Source organism: Enhydra lutris, unplaced genomic scaffold, assembly GCF_002288905.1.
Source record: "Enhydra lutris kenyoni isolate GAN:26980312 unplaced genomic scaffold, ASM228890v2 scaffoldscaffold30, whole genome shotgun sequence".
In the NCBI taxonomy this organism is placed as follows: Eukaryota; Metazoa; Chordata; class Mammalia; order Carnivora; family Mustelidae; genus Enhydra; species Enhydra lutris.
This window is the reverse complement of record NW_019154114.1, coordinates 4,826,721-4,844,758: the sequence shown is the minus strand read 5'-3', so window position 1 is coordinate 4,844,758 and position 18,038 is coordinate 4,826,721. Positions and strand designations below refer to the sequence as shown.

Sequence of the window (18,038 nt, the reverse complement as noted above, 5' to 3'; positions counted from 1 at the left end):
CTGCTCAGCAGGGAGTCTGCTTCTCCTTCTCCCCCTCCCCCTGCTCATGCTCTCTCTCTAAGAAATAAATAAAATCATTTTAAAAAATTCACACACATCAGGCTCTCTGCTCAGCAGGCAGCCTGCTTCCTCCTCTCTCTCTCTGCCTGCCTCTGTGCCTGCTTGTGATCTCTGTCTGTCAAATAAATAAATAAAATCTTTAAAAAAAAATTCGCACACAACACCTCAATTTTACAGACACTCAGCAAATTAATCCAACAAGTATTTATTGGGCCCTTGCTACTGGTAGATGCTTGTCTGGACTCTGGCAAAGAACACAGGGTCCTGAGATAAGAGGCATGTTGATGCAGAGGGACTGGGTTCAGGACATTCAGCCCCAGTCTCTCCCCTGAACAATAAGCTATTCCATGTCCATAGAGCTGTAAATGTGAGACACACATAACGGTGAGACCCATCACCGTTATGCTCTGGCCTGTGCAGATGTGTCCAGGGCCCCGTCTGGCCATCAGCTCACCCCTCTCCTCCAGCTCTGGGATAAACACACAAAGCTCTTAAGCCCCTGGCCAGAAAGCAGATTCCGTCCCCATCCCCATGCACACACTCCAGGTCACTCATTCCAGGGAAGAGCAGGGACTTAGGGAGCAAAAACCAGGGTAAAGTAGGTCACAGCAGGAGGATGGTAATCCCCTGGATGGCTGGCCAAAGGAGTTGGGCCCCAGCTCCTAGAAGCAGGCTGCTCCTGGCCACCCACCAAGAGGGGCTGTGAGAAGACTTTCCGGGTCTGGATTCTCAGCATCATCCTTCCCAAAGTATGCCCAAGCTAGGTTAGGGGGCTGCCCCAAATGACGCATTCTCAGTGCTGAGGTCATTCTCAGTCCAAGCTCTTACTGACTATAACACTTTCTGTGCTGGGCTTAGAGATTCTGTCTTTGATTCCACATACTTCTACAAGTGTACTCTTTATACCCAGCCCTAAGTGGGGTGCTAGAGACATAGAGAGAACCCCTGGGGAGTCCAGAGTGGAGAATTTTGACCTGGACCGAGATAGTAGCAAGCCAGTGTTATTAGTACTGAGACAGAAGACAACTGGGGAGCTGTGTGGACCTGTAGGAGGCTTCTGATTCAGGTGTGGAGTCAGGATTAGGAAGGAAGTGATACTGAGCAAGAAAAGGAGTTCACCAGGAGGGTATGGGGAAAGGTATTCTGAGTACAGAGAATGAATGTACAAAAACCCAAAAGGGTGTGGTGGGGGGGTGCGCCTGGGTGGCTCAGTTGGTTAAGCACATGCCTTCTGCTCAGGTCTGATACTGGAGTCCTGGGATTGAGCCCCACATCGTGCTGCCTGTTCAGCAGAGCCTGCTTCTCCTTCTCCCCTCTGCTGTTCCCCGCTTTTGCACCCGCTCTCTCTCTCTGCCGAACAAATAAATAAAACCTTAAAAAAAAAAAAAAAAAAAGACCCAAAGGGATAATAGCCTGGCCTTTCCTTCTGGAAAATTCTGGTGGTCAGAGTGGGGCAGATGTGGGAGGAATTTTCTCCTTTAGGTCATGTGAGAAGATGGGTAATGACTGGTTGGGAGATAAAAGTGGAGATAAAAGTGAATGAAGCAGAGGAGCAAATGTTGGGCAGACAGAGTTGACAGAGGTATCTGAGCTAACTGGAATCGGATGATGTTTGGGAAGAACAGATGAAGTAGGGCTGCTATACACAAAGATGGAGGTCTCTGGAGGCTCCTGTCACCCTGGAGCCAAACAAGGAAGGGTTCAATTAGGCTTATTCAGTCCTGGAGGCAGCAGTCCCCCAGCATGGGCTTTAGTGTAAACCTAGTCTCCCAAGCTCTAGGTTCCTACCCTGATTCCTTTGGGCTCCTCTTATAAAGTCCTCTCCAACTCAGCCCATCTCTCCTCCACCACCTGTTAAGTCCCACATCCTCACCTCCCTTATCACTCCCTATAACATGCCTTCCCTGAAGCCTCCCCTGATGCCAAGGACTGAGTAGGTAGATCCCTGATCCAGGCTTAGACAGAGGGGAGTCGCAGGAGTGGACTGAATCAACTGTGGACAGAGCTGGCTTAGGTAGGGCTGCATAGACAATGCAAAGGAGCTTTAACTTGGGAATTGGTTCTAAATTAAAAAAAAAAAAAAAAAGGAGAATAAAGCAGAGGGGATGAGAGCAGAAGTCAGTGAGGCCATGGCACTGCCCACACAAGTCATGGGGTGGTGGGTTGGAGTAAGGTCCTAGAGGTGGTGGTAGAGGATTGATTGAGAGAGCTTTTCACCCTCTCTGAGGACTCCTCCTTCCCTCAGGATTCTGTCCATGTGGATTCTTGCCTCTCTCCACCAGGATGAAGAGGGTTTCCTCACACATCACACACTCGTTCCATGCTTCCAGAAAGTCTTCTGGGATTATTGACATCACACTGCATACCTCTTCTCAAAGGAGAAGCTTGGGTACATGAGAGGCCAGAGGAACCCTCATCATAACCCCAGTTTCTGCAGCTCCAGGTCACCTTAGGGACTTGAACATAGACCCAAACAGGGACTCCCCATCTCCTGGAACAGCTTCCCCTCAGGTAGACGAGGACACCAGAGAGGGAGAGGACAGAGCACTTAATCTGTCTTGAAGGCTAAGACATAGTTAGCAGAGATGGCAGGAACATGGAGGCTGGAACAAACGTGGGGATGGGGTGGGCTGGTACAATTCACCGCCTCACATGCCCATGGGGGCCAGAATAGGAGGGACAGACTTGGGGAGAAATGCCAGCCCAAGAGAAGAGAGGAAGGCTATGCATTCCAGAAGATTTCAGGTCACCACCATAGCTCCTAGAACCAGCACACGATGGAAAACTCTGCACAGCCAGCCCTGGGAAATGAGTATCTTTAAGTAGAAAGATTGAGTCCCCTGTGGTGGCCATGGGCCCTGCCCATCCATCCCCGGAGATCAGCTTCTGGAGGCTCCGCCCCTACAAAGCAGGGCTGGCAATGGCCAGAAGAAAGGAAGGAGCTTAGTACAAATATAAATACCTTTAATGAAAGCCAAGGGCACTGTGTAGAGCCCCGAGAGCAGCTACCAGAGCAGGGTAGGAGGCAGGGGTGCTGCTACTCCACCAGACTGGCTAGGCCAGAGGCCCCAGAAGGCAGGCGAGCGCCAGAGCAGCCGCCAGCAGTGGGGGCGTCGGGGCTGGGGTGGGTGCAGATGCTCTTGCCTGCAGCGTCTCCTGGTTGGTCTCAGGACCTATGCCATGCTCCCTGATATGCACAGGGGTGCCGCAGAGAACATGCAAGTTATCTGGGTGCGGGGCCTGGCGAGCTTCTTGCTGCAGTGACTCCCACACAGCAGCAGCCTCCTCTGGGCAGCGCAACAGGACTTGGGAGGCACAGACGTGGAAGTCATTCCAAGACCTGTTAAAGGCTTGGGGTTAGGGTAATTAGGTGGGGCAAAGAGGCTTTTGTAATGGGAAGAATAAAGGTTCAGGCCCCAGGGTGGCGGGGGGTTCCCACAGTTAGGCAGGCATCTTCACACCTGCTCTTACCTGCAGACAGTGTCCAGCTCGCCTCCAAGGCCCATGCCGTCCCCCAAGCGGATGAGACACTCAGCAAACCCCTGGTATATGGTGTCACAGCCCCCTGGGCCCGTTGCAGCTGCTGCCAGGGGAGATACAAGGACTAGGGGTGGGGGTGGAGAGTGGTTGATAGGATGAGCAGCCCCGCCCCCCTTCACCGTCAAGCCCCCAGGGGCTTGTTTACCTGCGTGTGCTTGGGGGACGTGACTCAGCGTCAAACAGAGGCACCCAAGGGAACCAACGGGCACATCTGGGGATCCACCTGCATTGGCTCCCCCCTAGGCACAATCCGTACAGGGTATGTGGAGAGGGGGTAAGGTGTCCTGTCCCAAGGGGTTGACTCTTCCTCTGAACTTCTAGGGTCACAGGTGAGGTGAGGATGGTCCAAGTGAAAGAGTCAGAACATGGAGATGAGGGCTACAGGCTCCCTTAACTGTCCTGCAGGCTGGACAAACTTCACTTGACCATCCCACCCCCATACCCAAACAGGTGTTCTCTGCCAGGGACAGCAGGAGAGGCAGGGTCGGGATCCAGATCAGACCCTAAGAGAGGGCCTCAGGGGCCCCACGGCTGGACTAGGGGTCCCACGAGAGCCTAGGTCTCCCTTTACTGGAATGGGCGATGTGGAACTTTGGGGTCCTTTCCCCATGACTAGATGTCAGGTCATGCCCATTTTGCATCCTGAAGCCACTGGCACGTATTACCCCTCCCTGAAGCCGTCGCACCTCCATTCCAGCCTGGTTCCCAGGGCCCAGGAAGGCTGGGCCTCAGCTCTCACAGGCCCTATACCTAGACTGGGGAGAGGGTGTGCCACACAGCGCTAAGCCCGATCCAGCACTCCCGCACTCACCGAGCGGTAGCAACAGCCGCAACAGCCCCAGCACACCGGAAGCTCGGGGCAGTCGCTGGCGGTGGTGACAGGAGCAGTAGCCGTGCATCATCCCCGCATCATCCGCGGCTGGGAGCCTAGTGCTGGAGCTAGCAGCTTGGAAGCAGAGCCCTTCGGCCCAGCCCCCGAAAGAAGGGACTGTGATTGGATGGGAGCTGGGGGCGGGGCCCAAAGTCAGCTGGGCAGCCCCGCCCTAGTACTCAGATGGGCAAAGGAGGGGAGGGACCCCAGAGAGAAGAGCTGGCGACAAGGAAATTGCAGGGCTGACCTCAGGGCCCTTGTCTCAGAAATGGAGAGGGGATCTGGGAGGGCAGCTATGTAGATGAGAGTGGGTATCCTGGCACCGGGCTTAGTCTAGACAGAGCTCCAACACAGGGAAGAGAGAGGGGAGAGAACAGAGGCCCCTATCAAAGTTATACCAAAAGCACACACATACTCCATTTTATTCCAAAAGCATTTAATTGAATTTCTCAATATTTTTCAAAAACAAAAAGATCCAAATCGGAGGTAAAAAGGAACATGGAAAATGCAACTCAAGTGGTGTCACGATCTCGAGGGTCATGCTCCAGGCACGGCAGAACCCAAGAAGGCACAGTACCCACCCTGGGCCCAGCCTAAACCCGCTGGCTACCACAACCTGTAGACCACAGCCAGTGCTCTCCCCTCAAACACCCCCAAGGTGGGAGCCTGAGCAGGTAAAAGGGTAGACATGACCCTGCTTTGGCCTAGGCCTGTCTGCTGGCCTTCAGTGCCTCCCCAACTCTGAGCAAGGCAGGCTTAGCTAAGGGAGGCTAGGGGTTACAAGGCCGTGCAGCATGAGGCTGAGACGCCGGGCCACTTTACCAAGTGAGTTGTGTGGCTCAGCCTGAAGGAACTGGAAGAGCTTCTGGCGCACCTGGGCCATGACGGAGCCCATGTGGTCCCGAGTAATGGGGTCACTGTGGTCCAGGTGCATCACAGCCTCTTCCAGGTAGCTGTGGTGGAAGAAAGACAAGAAACAGGTGGGCTCCAGCAGATGCGAGCGCCCCCTGGTGGCACCGAGGCCCAGAGGGACTGCTGACAAAGGGGGGGCCTCAAAGCCAGAGATGGGTGGGCACAGAAGGGACAGGGGGAGAAAAATTAGGAAGCAGAGTCAGGCAAGAGTCTCTGTTTGAACTGCTTCTCCACCTCCACCCCAACCTGCCTCCTGATCCCTGAGTCCACTCACCTGAGCTTGAGATCAGTTCGAGTACCAAGGTCAGAGGCCAGCTGCTGGATGAGGGAAAGGAGCACAGGCTGGGAGAGTGGGCAGGGTGGCTGCCCAAAAACCTGCCCTGGGTCCACAGTTTCACACACATACAGCACCAGGTTCAGGTCAGCAGCTGTCAGGGCCTAGGAAGAGAACAGTGTTTACAGCCAAGGTCAGAAGGGAATACCTGCTTGGCTGGCCGTGGATGACCAGAGTAGGGTACTGAGGGCTCCGGGGGGGGGGGGTGTGCTCAGGGGCCCAGAGACAGTCATAGAGAGCTGTGTTGTTACTCTGGGGGACCAGGAAAGGTTTCCTGAGAAGGGTGGTCATGAAGCAAGGCAGGCGTTAGGTAGAAAGAAAGGGTCCAGGCAGAGGGGAAAGTAGGGGAAATGGTCTGAAGCCAAAAAGGCAACCAAGAACAGTGTGCTGAGGCTGGAGCACCCAGAGCCTGGCGGGTAGAGTATGGTGTGTGCGCCCTGTCAGAAGACACCTGACCCTTACCTCGACCCACTGGGAGGCATACCTGCTGGAAGGCCTGATTGAGGTGGCCCTGCTGCAGCAGCTGCAGGATATGGGCTTGCTGGGCCTGGCAATCGAGGTGGGCGGCAGGGACGGGTGTGCCAGCAGCTGAACGCATGGCCTGCATGATGCTAGACGTGACGGCAGCCTGTTGCTCCTTGAGTGCTACACTCACCTCACCCTTAACAATGCGCTGTACCTGTGCTAAAATGGACTCCTGTAGGCTGCAAAGGGAAGTGAGGGAGATGAGACAGACAGGAAGTCTGGTCTGGCGCTTTTCAAACCCAGCACCTTGCCCAATACCCCGCCCACACACCTGCCCACGGCCACGTGCAGCTGGTGCTGCACCTCAGCCCGAACGCTGCTAGACACGGTGGCCGCCATCTGCTCGGTGGCACCCTGCAGTGTGCTGACCAGGCCCCGCAGCTGGGCCAACACAGGCTCCCGTGCCTCCTGTTCTCGTGCCTTCCGGCTCTTCATGTGGCTCTCCAGCTGCTGCAAGTCTGAGAGGTGACCACAGGAGCATGAGGGCTGGCTGGGGAGAGAGGGACAGCCCCTCCCACCTTGAGGCATATGACCCCACTCACACTCTTGCGTGCCCAGTCGGAAGCTATCATTGATCTGCTGGAACATGGCCTGGCAGCTCTTCTCAAACGCCGGCAGCACCACACTCTGAAAGGCTTCACGGTAGGCAGCCTGCATTGGCCCCTGTAATGTGTCTGCAGCTGCTCGGGCAATGGCATCTGTCAAGTTCTGGGGATAGAGGGAGAGCTGAGTTGAAAGGCTAAGCCCAAGCTGACACGACCAGGCCCACCAACCACCAGCCTCCCTCATCTTGGGCCCTACAGCACCTTGGACTTCAGCAGCTTGGAGATATTCTCTTTCATGCTACCCTCCACGGCAGTGAGCTTGGTGGCCACTGAGTTGCTCAGCTGGCCTGCCACTGGCTCCAGACTCCTGGAGACACCTGGGGCAGGATGAAGAAGAACAGGTGGAGCCACGAAAGGCAGCCTGACAGACAGGAAGCCCCACTCCCACCTGGCCCACCCAGAAGTCTCCATGCCAAACTCACACGGGGGCACTGTCTTCTTGATCTCATCCCGTATGCTGCGCTCCAGCCGCCCAGCTACGGCCGAAGACAGCGCCTGGGACAGCTGCTGTGTCAGCTGCTCCTGCAGCTGCCCACCCCGCTGCTGCCCCTCGGCCAACGCCCGCTCCAGCCGCCGCTCTGCACTGCAGCTAAGGAACAGGCCTGGGGCAGGTCCTGCATCCATTCCTGGGCCAAGAATGCTGCTGCTGTCCCCACCCCTATGCCACACCGAGCCATGACCCATAAGGATACGCTCCTGCTCATGCCTCGACTCCAGGGCGCGTTCTACGTGGCCCGTGACAGCGCTCTGCAGGCCTTCCAGCTGGGTGCAAAGACGCTGCAGCAACTCTTCTTGGCTGTGTCGCAGCTCCGCCAACTCTCTCTGCTGTTGCCAAATTAGTGCTGGCCAGTCCTCAGGAGGGTCTGCCACCTGCCAAGAGCACCGAGTCAGATGATGCCTGACCCACACATTCCCACACACCAGACCAGGGAACGGCCCAGAGCTCTTCCCCATCCTCACAGGAGTCGTCCCAGAAATAGAAAGGCTGTTACTTCACTGACCTGGTGCTCCATGAGCCGGGATCCCACAGCTGAATCCCTGCCATGGACAAGAAGCACCTCAGGCTGCGTCAGGCAGGGCAGCCGGAGAACCACCCCTCTCCCTGGCCACAGGACCCCACCCCGTACCCGTCATCTTTCTTGCCCTTTCTCTTAAGCTTAGGTGAGGCTCGAGGAGAACCCTTGGTCTTCCAGTCCTTGGCCGGTAGCCGTGGAGTGGGAACTTTGGTGCCAAAGCCCCCTGCAGCAGAGGCAAGGCTAGCAACCTCATCATCATGGTCACTGGAGAAAGGGGAGGGAGAAAAATCAGCACCGACCCACTTACCAGCCCTCCCTCACGAGAGGAACAGCGTAGGGTGGCACCTACCTTTGCTCAGCACTGGCGTCCTGGCTGTCATGTTGCTGCAGCAGGTGATAAGGTGGTCGGTGGAAGGCCAGGCTCTTGTGCTTCTCCTGGAGGCCGTTCCTGGGACTGAAGAACAGGCCAACTCAACAGCGGATGATGCTATCTGAAACACCTCCCACCAGCGCCCACTCCCCTCCCAGGTTCCTCACCTCTCTGCCAGGCTGCTGCAGGTCTCACGAGTTATGTCTGGTGCTGTAGGCCAGACCTGATTGTCAGGGGCTGTGGCCTCCTGGGTCAATGCTGCTTCCAAAAGGGAAGGGGTACTGTGCCGATCCCCATCCCCAGGGCCTCCATCCAGGCCAAGCTGGGAGCCAAGCTCGGGCCCTGGCCGGGGCCGTGGGGACAGCAGATGGAGTGCTGAGGCAGCTGAGGCCATACTGTCTGGTTCAAGACCCTCAGGAGCAGAAGAGACAAAACCACGGGACAGGGCCTCGGATGCGATCTCAGGGATGTCCTGGGACAGGGCAGTGGAAGCTGAGGAAATAACATCAGGGGAGCGGGTGCGGCTGGGAGAAGCCTGGGGTAGCCCCAGGGGTTCCACTTCTTGCAGCTCCAGAGACAGTGCAGAAGCAGCAGCAGGCACCTGAGGTGGAGCAAAGATGGGACTTAGACAGTGGGACGTGGGGAAGCGGGAGCACAGATGAGGCCTGCCGTCTGCAGGGATGGGACGGTGGAGAAGGGAGATGCACGTCAAAAATCCCACAACCCAGGAGGAGAGGAGGTGGGGATGGACACAGGCTGAGAAGCTGCCCTCCAGGGACCAGGGGAGGCTGGGATGATCTCAGGGAAAGCCCTCAGGCACTGTGGGAGGAAAGGGCCCCCAAGCTTCCTGCTACCACATACCTGCCACCCTGCACTTCATACACACCCACACACACACCTGCCCAGGTGCTTTGGGAGTCAGTTTGTCAGCCGGACCTGGGAGCAGGCTGGGCAAGAGGCTGCGTGGGCTCGCCTGCAGGCTGCTGCTGCTGCTCAGGGTCAGACTGCCGTCCAGCTGCAACTTGGGGCTCAAGGTCAGCTCCTCAGGTGGCCTGGTGGCAGGAAGGCTGAGGTATAGCAGCCAGAACCTGGCACCAGCCCCTGCCCTCCCCCAACTCTGACCCTCGCTTCACCTGGGCAAGGAGGGGTCCGCAGCTGATGTACTGCTCATGGCAGACACAGCTGTAAGAGAGGAGGAGCTGGAGCTGGAGCTGGAGCTGGAGCTGGAGCTGCTGCTGGGGGACACAGCGATCTGGGGAGAGGCAGGGGACTGAGGCCATGGCCCACAGGTGGGGGATTCCTTGGTCGCCCTGCCCTGAGCCCCACACCGCTCCCCCAGCACACCTGCTGCAGGGAGGTGCTAGGTGTCATGAAGGCGTCAGGCGTCATCAGCTTGGGCTTGGTCTCACTGCTCAGACTGAGGAAGTCGGCGGGCGCAGGCAGCTCCACTATGCGCCGGGGGTCAGGCTGGGATCCTTGGGTAGATGACCCCAGGCCCTCAGAGCCCAGTTCAGGCCGAGATTCTCCAAATGCTGTGGAGAAAGCTGCCACTTGAGTCAGATCTCAGACCCTGGTCAGTCTAAGCTGCCTCCCTCTTACACCTCACTCACCGAAGTCCTCATGGGCAGTGTGGGTGGGGAGCGGGGCCACCACGTCAGGGTTCAACTGCGGCTGGAAACGGATCTGCACATCCTGCAGTGCCCTGCAGGCGGAGAAGAGTAAGAATAGGAGAGCTCAAAGAGGCCAGCATCAGTAGGGTGTGGAGGGGTACAGACAGGGCAGAGACAGGATTCCCCGACGCACTCACTTAGTATGCACACAGAAGAGTTTGATGAGCACACCGGCTGCAGACTCCATGGCACCAGCTCCGTGGGTCCCATCTACAAAGACAGTGTGGGCAACTAAGCCCTGGCCCTCTATGCCTCCATACCTCCCTACAGACAAACATGTTTCCTAAACCCTGAGCAGCTCACCAGCCCCTAGGCTGTCGTTCTCCTCCTCGGCAGGCAGCACCTCAGTGTGCCGCAGTCGGCAGCGACTCACAACCTGGATACCGAAGCTCAGCACGGGATGGGTGAGCAGGAACTCAGAGATGGAGCTGAAGCAGGCACGGCCCTCCTCCTGGTTCTGTAGCAGCTCCATCACGTACAGGACCTGTACACACAGGGCACTCACGGCGGGGCTAGAGGCCCGACACCCTTGCCTCCCTGACGATGCCAGCTCTGCCTGGGTTGCCCCACCACAGCCTACCTTCCGTTGCACATCGCTGAGAATAAGGTATTCGGCTGACAGGTCCAGACAAACCTTGAGGCTGGGGGGCACACTCACTGAGCTGAAAATATCTGGGGAGAAGCTGTGGGGCCCAGGAGGCAGGATTAATGAGACAGAGAGTGGAAAGAACCCCCATCTGTCACCCTACTGCCCCTGCCCAGCCTCTGCTTACCGAACGGTCTGCAGGCAGGTCCAGGACACCGTGCACCACATCTTTAGCTCCCGATTCTGGTCAGCACCAGTGATGAGGAACCTCCAGAAAGGGACTCTGCAAAGCAGCAAGGCATCGAATCACTGGTTGGGCCCCCTACTGGAGAACCAAGGTCCAGTCCACCACCCACCTGCCTGCCCACTCACGCACTCAGGGTCCTGTTTCTTGTGGTTGTCACAGAACAGGAGGCAGGAAAGGGACCGCCCATCATGAGGCTTCCACTCATGCAGACACCTGGAAGAAGGCCAGTGAGGGACCTGAGTGAATGATCTCGCCCTCACCTGGGTGGGGGGTCTTGGTCCCTCAGTCCCTGCGTACCTTGGCTCATCCTGCCCCTCGATGTAGATCTGCCAGAACTTGACAAAGCCATCATGGCTTGCAGTAGCCAGGACAGTCCCATCAGGTGAGAGGGCCCCTTCACTCAGGCACTGGGAAGAAACCAAACAGCCTTGCTTTGTCACCTGACTTGGGGTCGGAGCAAGCCCTTCTCCAGTGAGGATGGTAGTGACCTGAGCTGGCCCAGAGCGGATGTGTACGTGTGTACGAAAGCCTCCCTAAATGGGGGGCTGCACAGAACACCAGCCCCCCAGGGCGCAGCAGGTTAGATGTACACTCTATAGCTGAGGCTCACTTTGTGTTCAGAGTTCCCGGGGCAGTGCCGGCAAAGCCGCCTGAGCAGCTGGGGGCTCGGGAATGAGATGAGGGGCATGAGCAAAGGGGGGAGGGTAGCGGGGGCGGGGAGCAGTCAGGGGCAGGCTTACAGTGCTGTGGCCTTTTACCACGATGAAGCCTTGCTTGATCTGGCTGACACGCACGGGCCAAGAGCTGTGGCTGGAGCGGAGCATGTCCAGATCCCACACCTCAGCCTGGAGGGTACAAGGTGAGCGGTCAGCCCCTGCCCACACCACGGCTGCTCTGAGCCCTTCTCTCTTCCTATGCCTGGCTCCCTTACCCGGTCCTCATGCAACAGAGCCACCGTGGGGCTGCCCTCCTCACAGCAGTCCTCACTCTCCTCTGGGATGAAGGGGCACCAGATGATCCTGCGGAAGTGGTTCAGTGGCGTGCCCTCTGGCTGCTGGATGTGGACCAAGATCTCTTCTCTGAGCATGGTGTTAAGCGCTAAACGGGTGGTGACAACGTCCGGCAGCCCCTGCCCCACCCACCCTTCTACAGTCCCCCATCCCACCCCAGGGAAAGGATACTGAATTTTGCCATTAACCAGAGCCAAGCGCCACACGAACAGGTTGCCTGCCTCATCCAGGCAGGCCAGCTGGGAGGAATTGAGGTGTGCAAAGGCCAAATCAGCCACACTGCCTGTGAAGCCCTTGAGCAGGGTCCGCTCTGAAGTGCTGACACTGATCACCCGCACCATCGCCGAGCCATTGTTGGCAGCTGGAATCAGAAGAGAAGGAGGCCCTGAGGAACTATCCAGGCCCAGGCAGCAGCAGAGACACCCTGCCCTTGCCTGCCTCAGTGCCACTACCAGTCTCAAACTCGGTTTTCCCCCTCGGATCCCCAAGGCCTGTCAGAGGTGGGGGCGAACAGACAAGCCTTCTGTCACACCCTAAGGGCTGAGTGGGCCAACACTGGATCTGCATCTCTGGGGCTTTGAGCAAAACACCTCCCTCCTCAATCCTGCCCCTACTCACCCCGAATGGCATAGGCCAAGAAAGAGTTGGACACAGCAATAAGGTTGCCATAGTAGTATTTCTGTTCCCAGTCATACTTGGCCACAGGCTGGATTTTCACCTGAGAACAAAGGGTGAAGAAGGTCATACAGGCTGAGGGCTAAGGTAGATCTGCCAGGGCCCAGTTGGTTCCCGGCATCCCGGGAAAGGATAGGCCACAGGTGTCAGCCTAGTCATAACTCTTGGGGCCAGATTCCCACAGAGATCTGGCAGCTAACCCTGGCTTCCTGAGACTGAGGCACACTACCTGTCAAGGTGATCCTCACAGTAACTGGCCGCATGGGAGAAGGGAGGGAGAGGCTGACTGTGCCCACATCCACCATACATGCCACAATGTCGTGGTGCCCACCTTGTTGCTGCCCCGTGCTTTGCTTGAGATGCTAGAGTCACTGCTGGCCACAATCTCCACCTCCTTGGCCAAAATCCCGATGCATGTAGAGCTGTCATCTCCTGTGAGGCAGCTAGGGGGAGGGGTGCACAAGCTTGACTCCTGTTCCCGTAAAGTCTCAATGGGCAGGGTTGGGAGGGGAAGAGAATACAAACACTCTGGTGAAGGTGTCAAGTCCCAGATGCTCAACTCTGCCTGATCCACTGGTCCCCAAAGCCACAGCTCCCTTTGCTCTCACCTCCCTCCTCAGTAATGGGCCTACTTCCATGCTAAAATGGAAGCCCAAACTTCAGATCCAGCCCACGCTCTTGAGTTTGTCCTTGCCCCTCATCCTAGTACAAATATGCCGTGGTTAAGTGCACCACCCCAAAGACCCCAACACCACCACTGCCATTTCCCAGACACTCACATGACCTGCTTTTCCTGAAGGTTAATAGGTGGCATGGCACGGAGACCAGGCTTGTTTGCTGAAGTACTATCACCTGAGCAGAGGGGGTCTGGGACAAGAAGCCCGTTGAGATCCCCATTGTAGGCATTAGATGGGCGCTGACTCTCTGCACTGGGACCTGGGGACAGAAAGGTCCACTCTGATGAGGTTGTTCCACCTGCCCACTGGCCTCTCCTCCTGCAGAACTTCATTTAAGAACCATGAGGTGCTCTGGGAACATTCAACTGAGGGAGCCATGTCTGTGGGGAGGAGGACACTTGGTTCATCTCTTGTTCCGTAAGCACTGACGGTTAACACAATCTCTGCCAGGACCAAAGACATGCATGTGGCTCTTCTACCTAAAGGAAGAGTAAAGCCATCAAGAACCCTGTAAAGCCAATTAATATTTACGTCCAAATCAGCACAGAGGGACTCTGTACTGAGGGAAGGCATGGATAGGGTCAGTAGAGACTTCATTAAGGAGGTCGATCAGAGCCAGTGTGGCTGGAACACACAAATGTAAGAAAGAGGGAGGGAAAACAAGTCACAGAGATCTCAGATATGAAGCTTGGGTGCTTAAATTCTCCCTGTGGCACTGAGAGCCACACAGTTTTAAACAAGAAGGTGACATAGTCTGCTATTGCGAAAAGAATGACTGTTCTAGGGCACCTGGGTGGCTCAGTGGGTTAAAGTCTCTGCCTTCAGCTCAGGTCATGATCCTAGGGTCATGGGATCGAGCCTTGAATCGGGCTCTCTGCTCAGCAGGGAGCCTGTTTCCTCCTCTCTCTCTCTGTCTGCCTCTCTGCCTGCTTGTGATCTCTACTTGTCAAATAAATCAAGTCTTTAAAAAAAAAAAAAAAAGAATGACTGCTCTAAGGCAGCATGTAGGATAGTTAAGAATTTAAATAAGATATACCAGGTCCTAAACCAAGATAATGATAGATGGTAGAGAAGGGAAGATGGGCTCTTAAGGTATGAAAGGACACTGATAAGATGTGGGAGTAAGAAAGAAAGCAACCTGCCTCTCAAAGAAGTGGTTCAGAAGAAGTCACCTTGGGCAGGTAACTTCAAAAGAAAATGAAGGAGTTGGACAAAGTGGAGAGAAACTCTAGGACAGGATGGGTAGTCAGGAAAAGCAGCATTTCATTTGTTTGCCATTAGCTATTTCAAACACCCTCACAGGCTCAGGCACCACCCTAAAGCTCCCAGGTGACAAGGAGACTAGGGCCCCACGTTGAAAAACATGGCAAGGGACGCCTGGGTGGCTCAGTCGTTATGTGTCTGCCTTCGGCTCAGGTCATGATTCAGGGTCCTGGGATCGAGCTCTGAATCGGGCTCTCTGCTCAGCAGGGAGCCTGCTCCCCCCTCCTCTCCGCCTGCCTCTCTGCTTGTGATCTCTGTCAAATAAACAAATAAATCTTAAAAAAAAAAAAAGAAAAAAGAAAAACATGGCAAGGTTCTGGTCACAAAACAGTCTGGCATCTGACATGGTCCTCCAGTGCCTCCAGAGGAGACAAGCAAGAACTATTTGGCAAATGGGACAATTAAGTACCAATCAATATATAAGAAATTAAGTGGAAAACCTCCAAGCCACTTCATTTGGATCAGAGCCATTTTAGCTGCTCAGGGGTAAGCTGGCCACTCTCCTTCCCGGGCAGGCTACCATGAGGACAGACAAACAAGCTGCAAAATACCGGCCATGCCAGACTCTACCAAACCTTTGAGTAGTCTAGTCTGCACAGGGCTGATGAGCATGAGAGGTCCAAGCCAAGCTTACAAGTAAAGGGACCACAGACTCCAGGTCTGGGGCGAACTGCTCAGTGGTTTCAGGCAGAAGATGGATTTTCCTCAGGTGGCAAGGGGTAGTTAAACCCACCCAGTGTGAGCACTAGTGTCTGCTTTAAAAGCAGCTAGTATAGTATGGGTCTCCCAGCAAGTTTAAGTACAGGGTTTGAAGAACACCAATTCTTAGCTGTGGCCACTGCAGACCCCACACCACCATCACCAGTCTTTCAACCACTACCACTTTTCACAGGTCCCTAAACCTGTCAGGAAACTTTGGTACCTTCACACACGCTATTTCTTCTTTGCAGAATGCCATTCCTGACACTGAATCACCTGTTTGTATTATTAACACCTAGCCTAAACACTGTCTTCTCTCTCAAATGTGTTCTCAAGCACTTTCCAGCCCTAACCTCACATACCTGGTCTCCATCACAGTACCAAAATATTCTTTTTCTCAATGACAACAGCATTATATTACAACCTCATTAGTTCTCTATGTTCTGGGGGCTCTTTGGAGGCAGGAGCAGCTCTGAGGTATCATTGCAAGCCCAAGTAAAGTTTAAGTGAATGGAAATAAACCAGGGCTTACAGATGTTTGTAGCCTAATCCAATCAGGGCCGTGCAGTCTGTGATTTGGTTTAATCCCAGAAAGGACACAAAAATGGGGTGGGTCATCCACCTCCTGAAAATCAGTTTTAGAACAGCAGGCCTGTTGTCTATATTCCAGAGTGAAGGGCAAGTTGCAGAGGGTGACAGTGCTCCTCAGCACAGTGCTTAGGTCTAGACCCAAAACTCAGCATTCAGAGCCCAGACCAGGCCTCTGAACTATATGGTATAAGGATGAGGAACCTGAGCTAGTCCCAGGTACACTTCAGACCTTGGGGCCAGGACACGAAGGAGCCCCTGCGGATTCAGAGAAAGAACCTCACCTTCAGCAGAGACGCTGAAGGACGGGGAAGAACGGCCCGGCCCCAGGATGAGAACAGATCTGCAACCTTGGCGGGCAAGCTCAGGAATTTACCGCTCCAACCCTCGTCTTACCTCACCAGCCAGGAAGATGCAGTATGGATCCTGAGGGACCTGAGGGACCTGAGGACTCAGAAGGCGGCCCAGGCCCGCGCCGCCCTTCTGCCCGCCAGCCAAAGGCCCACCCCCGCTGTCCCGGCTCACCCCCCGCGGGCCGGTCCAGCTTGAGGATGTCCCGCAGGTGCTGCGTGGCGTCCTCGATGTCGATGCTTGCGCAGGAGGAGGCCATGGGCCCCGCCTTGGGCGCCTCGTCCGCCCTGCGTTCGTTTCGCTGCCGCCGTGCACTGTGCAGCCGCGCACAGCCCTGCCGGGGCCAGACAGCAGGACACCGGTCACTCGATTCGGTCCACCCGCAGCCCGCAAACCGCCGCCCGCGCCGCGTCCCTGTAACCCACCAGCCCCACCAACCGCCTCCACTTCCGGCCCTCCGGAGCGCCGGCCCCCGGAACCTGCGCAGGGCGGAGAAGAAAGGTTCCGGGCTGGGGGCGGAAGCTTCGCCCCCACCAGACCCCTCGGTCAACGGGCGTTCCTCAGGGCTGAGGCAGAGCAAATATCGAGGTACTGAACCGCCCAAATCCCTACTCGCCTCAGGACATCCTTTGTCCATTCCCCAAACATGGACTCCTGATGGGCCTGGAACTAGATCAACTCAGCCGCCCAGGTTACAGTCCCTAAGACCCTCCCAAAGAACCTGAATCGGTATGAGCCTAGGTTTCTCCTTGGGGAAATGGGGCAGGGCAACCCAAGGTCTCAGGGGAATCACAGGCCCAGGAATTACAAGGGCAGATGATCAAACCACAAACATCACATTGTTCATGTCCCCCAGCATCCCTACCCACCCAGGCCTGACACCCCCAGACAGAAAAAGAAACCAGAGTTTACAAACACCTCTTTATTGCAGAAATTTCAGGCACAGGTACATGGAAGAAGCTGTATTGCAGAATACAGGGTGGTTTAAGAGGCACCAGGCATCTACCTCTCTCACAAACCCCACTCCCCAAACACACAGCATCCTAAATCAGTCCCACTGAAATCTCAATTTGTGGTCTGCCTAACTGTGGCACCCTCACCAATCCTGAAACCCCTAAGAGGGCACCAGCCCAAGACCTGAGTTGGTTCTAGCTTCTGATTGCTATCTTGCCACCAGGCTTATACCACCAGAGGTCTCAGGGCTCAAGGGCTAGTTCTGCAATGGGCAAGGCCTCTGTTCCCCAAATTGAGAAGCAGAAACTGCCCCAATAGTTAAGATTTCCTGGGACTTAAAGACAATATGAAGGTGTGTGTATGGTGAGGGAGGAAGCAGGAGGCCTAGAGATGCCTTGGAGAGGTCTGAGGGGTGAGAAATCCCAGAGCACAAATTCCTCAAACTCAGACTTTCACTAACTCTTAAGTCGATACTCCAACCCAACTGGGCCTTTCTCTGTGGGCAATGGAGGCTGGGTGTTCTGGGCACTCACCTCTGGGCAATGACATCCAAAGTAGGTGGTACAAAATCTGAGCTGCCCTCTGCTTGGCTTAGGGTTTATGGGGCACCCTGGATGTGATCCTGACCATTCCGGGGGGTCATTCCGGGGGATCAAACAGGACCCTCTCCCTCAAAACCATAGGGTAGTTTTGCTGAGGCCTCAGTCCAGAGCACCTAAACCTGATGAGTCACTTTCAGGGGGATTCTAGATCATTTCTATTACCAGAGGCCCGATCCTACACAATGTAGGAGTCGTCAGAACTGACTGCAGAGGCTCCGGGGCAGAGGAAGCTTCGGGCTGGACCTGAGCTGTCTGCAGCTCGGTTTTCCAAGCCAGTGGGGCTGAGGTGGGGAATATTTTGCCCTACAGGGCTTCTGAGAGAAGCTAGCTGGGAATGCCGCTTCAGCAGTTTTCTCTTTGCCACAGGTATTGCTGAGTTGGGGGGAAGGTGGGAAGGTGGGAAGGTGAGACATGAGAGAGCCAAAGGGGCAAGGTGATTACTGATGCCCAGCCAACTATTAAACTAATTAAAACAATTTAAAC

The 18,038-nt window shown here is 55.6% G+C and overlaps 2 protein-coding genes across 2 annotated transcripts; both read right to left on the bottom strand.

Annotated features, from left to right (window-relative positions):
- Positions 1–3,114: 3,114 nt before the first annotated feature.
- LOC111152862 (neuritin 1 like) lies at positions 3,115–4,843 on the bottom strand. Its single transcript, XM_022511553.1, is given in 4 exon segments — positions 3,115–3,400; positions 3,532–3,782; positions 3,784–3,839; positions 4,412–4,843. Coding segments are annotated over 4 exon segments (684 nt in total). The 5' UTR covers positions 4,503–4,843.
- A 47-nt stretch (positions 4,844–4,890) lies between these two features.
- Positions 4,891–16,423, bottom strand: LOC111152860 (enhancer of mRNA decapping 4). Its single transcript, XM_022511552.1, has 29 exons — positions 16,174–16,423; positions 13,201–13,357; positions 12,753–12,864; positions 12,365–12,464; positions 11,918–12,107; positions 11,668–11,815; positions 11,477–11,581; positions 11,034–11,143; positions 10,866–10,949; positions 10,677–10,772; positions 10,484–10,586; positions 10,207–10,387; positions 10,041–10,113; positions 9,844–9,935; positions 9,578–9,765; positions 9,367–9,485; positions 9,132–9,285; positions 8,401–8,834; positions 8,213–8,317; positions 7,975–8,127; positions 7,849–7,885; positions 7,540–7,717; positions 7,270–7,425; positions 7,049–7,164; positions 6,785–6,950; positions 6,514–6,700; positions 6,202–6,421; positions 5,658–5,821; positions 4,891–5,424 (listed from the first exon to the last, which is right to left on the bottom strand). The coding sequence occupies exons 1-29, from the start codon at positions 16,256–16,258 to the stop codon at positions 5,232–5,234; spliced, it is 4,206 nt and encodes a 1,401-aa protein (XP_022367260.1). The 5' UTR covers positions 16,259–16,423; the 3' UTR covers positions 4,891–5,231.
- Positions 16,424–18,038: the final 1,615 nt, after the last annotated feature.

Bases quoted from the DNA above. Each gene is read 5' to 3' on its own strand.
- LOC111152860 (XM_022511552.1), bottom strand. From the start codon at position 16,258: ATGGCCTCCTCCTGCGCAAGCATCGACATCGAGGACGCCACGCAGCAC. The intron at 9,286-9,366 runs GTGAAGCGAGGG...TCCTGCCACCAG, and splicing joins GCGGACCCCTCCTTGCCCAG to GCCACCTGAGGAGCTGACCT. The intron at 6,422-6,513 runs GTGTGTGGGCGG...TTCCCTTTGCAG, and splicing joins CTGCACGTGGCCGTGGGCAG to CCTACAGGAGTCCATTTTAG.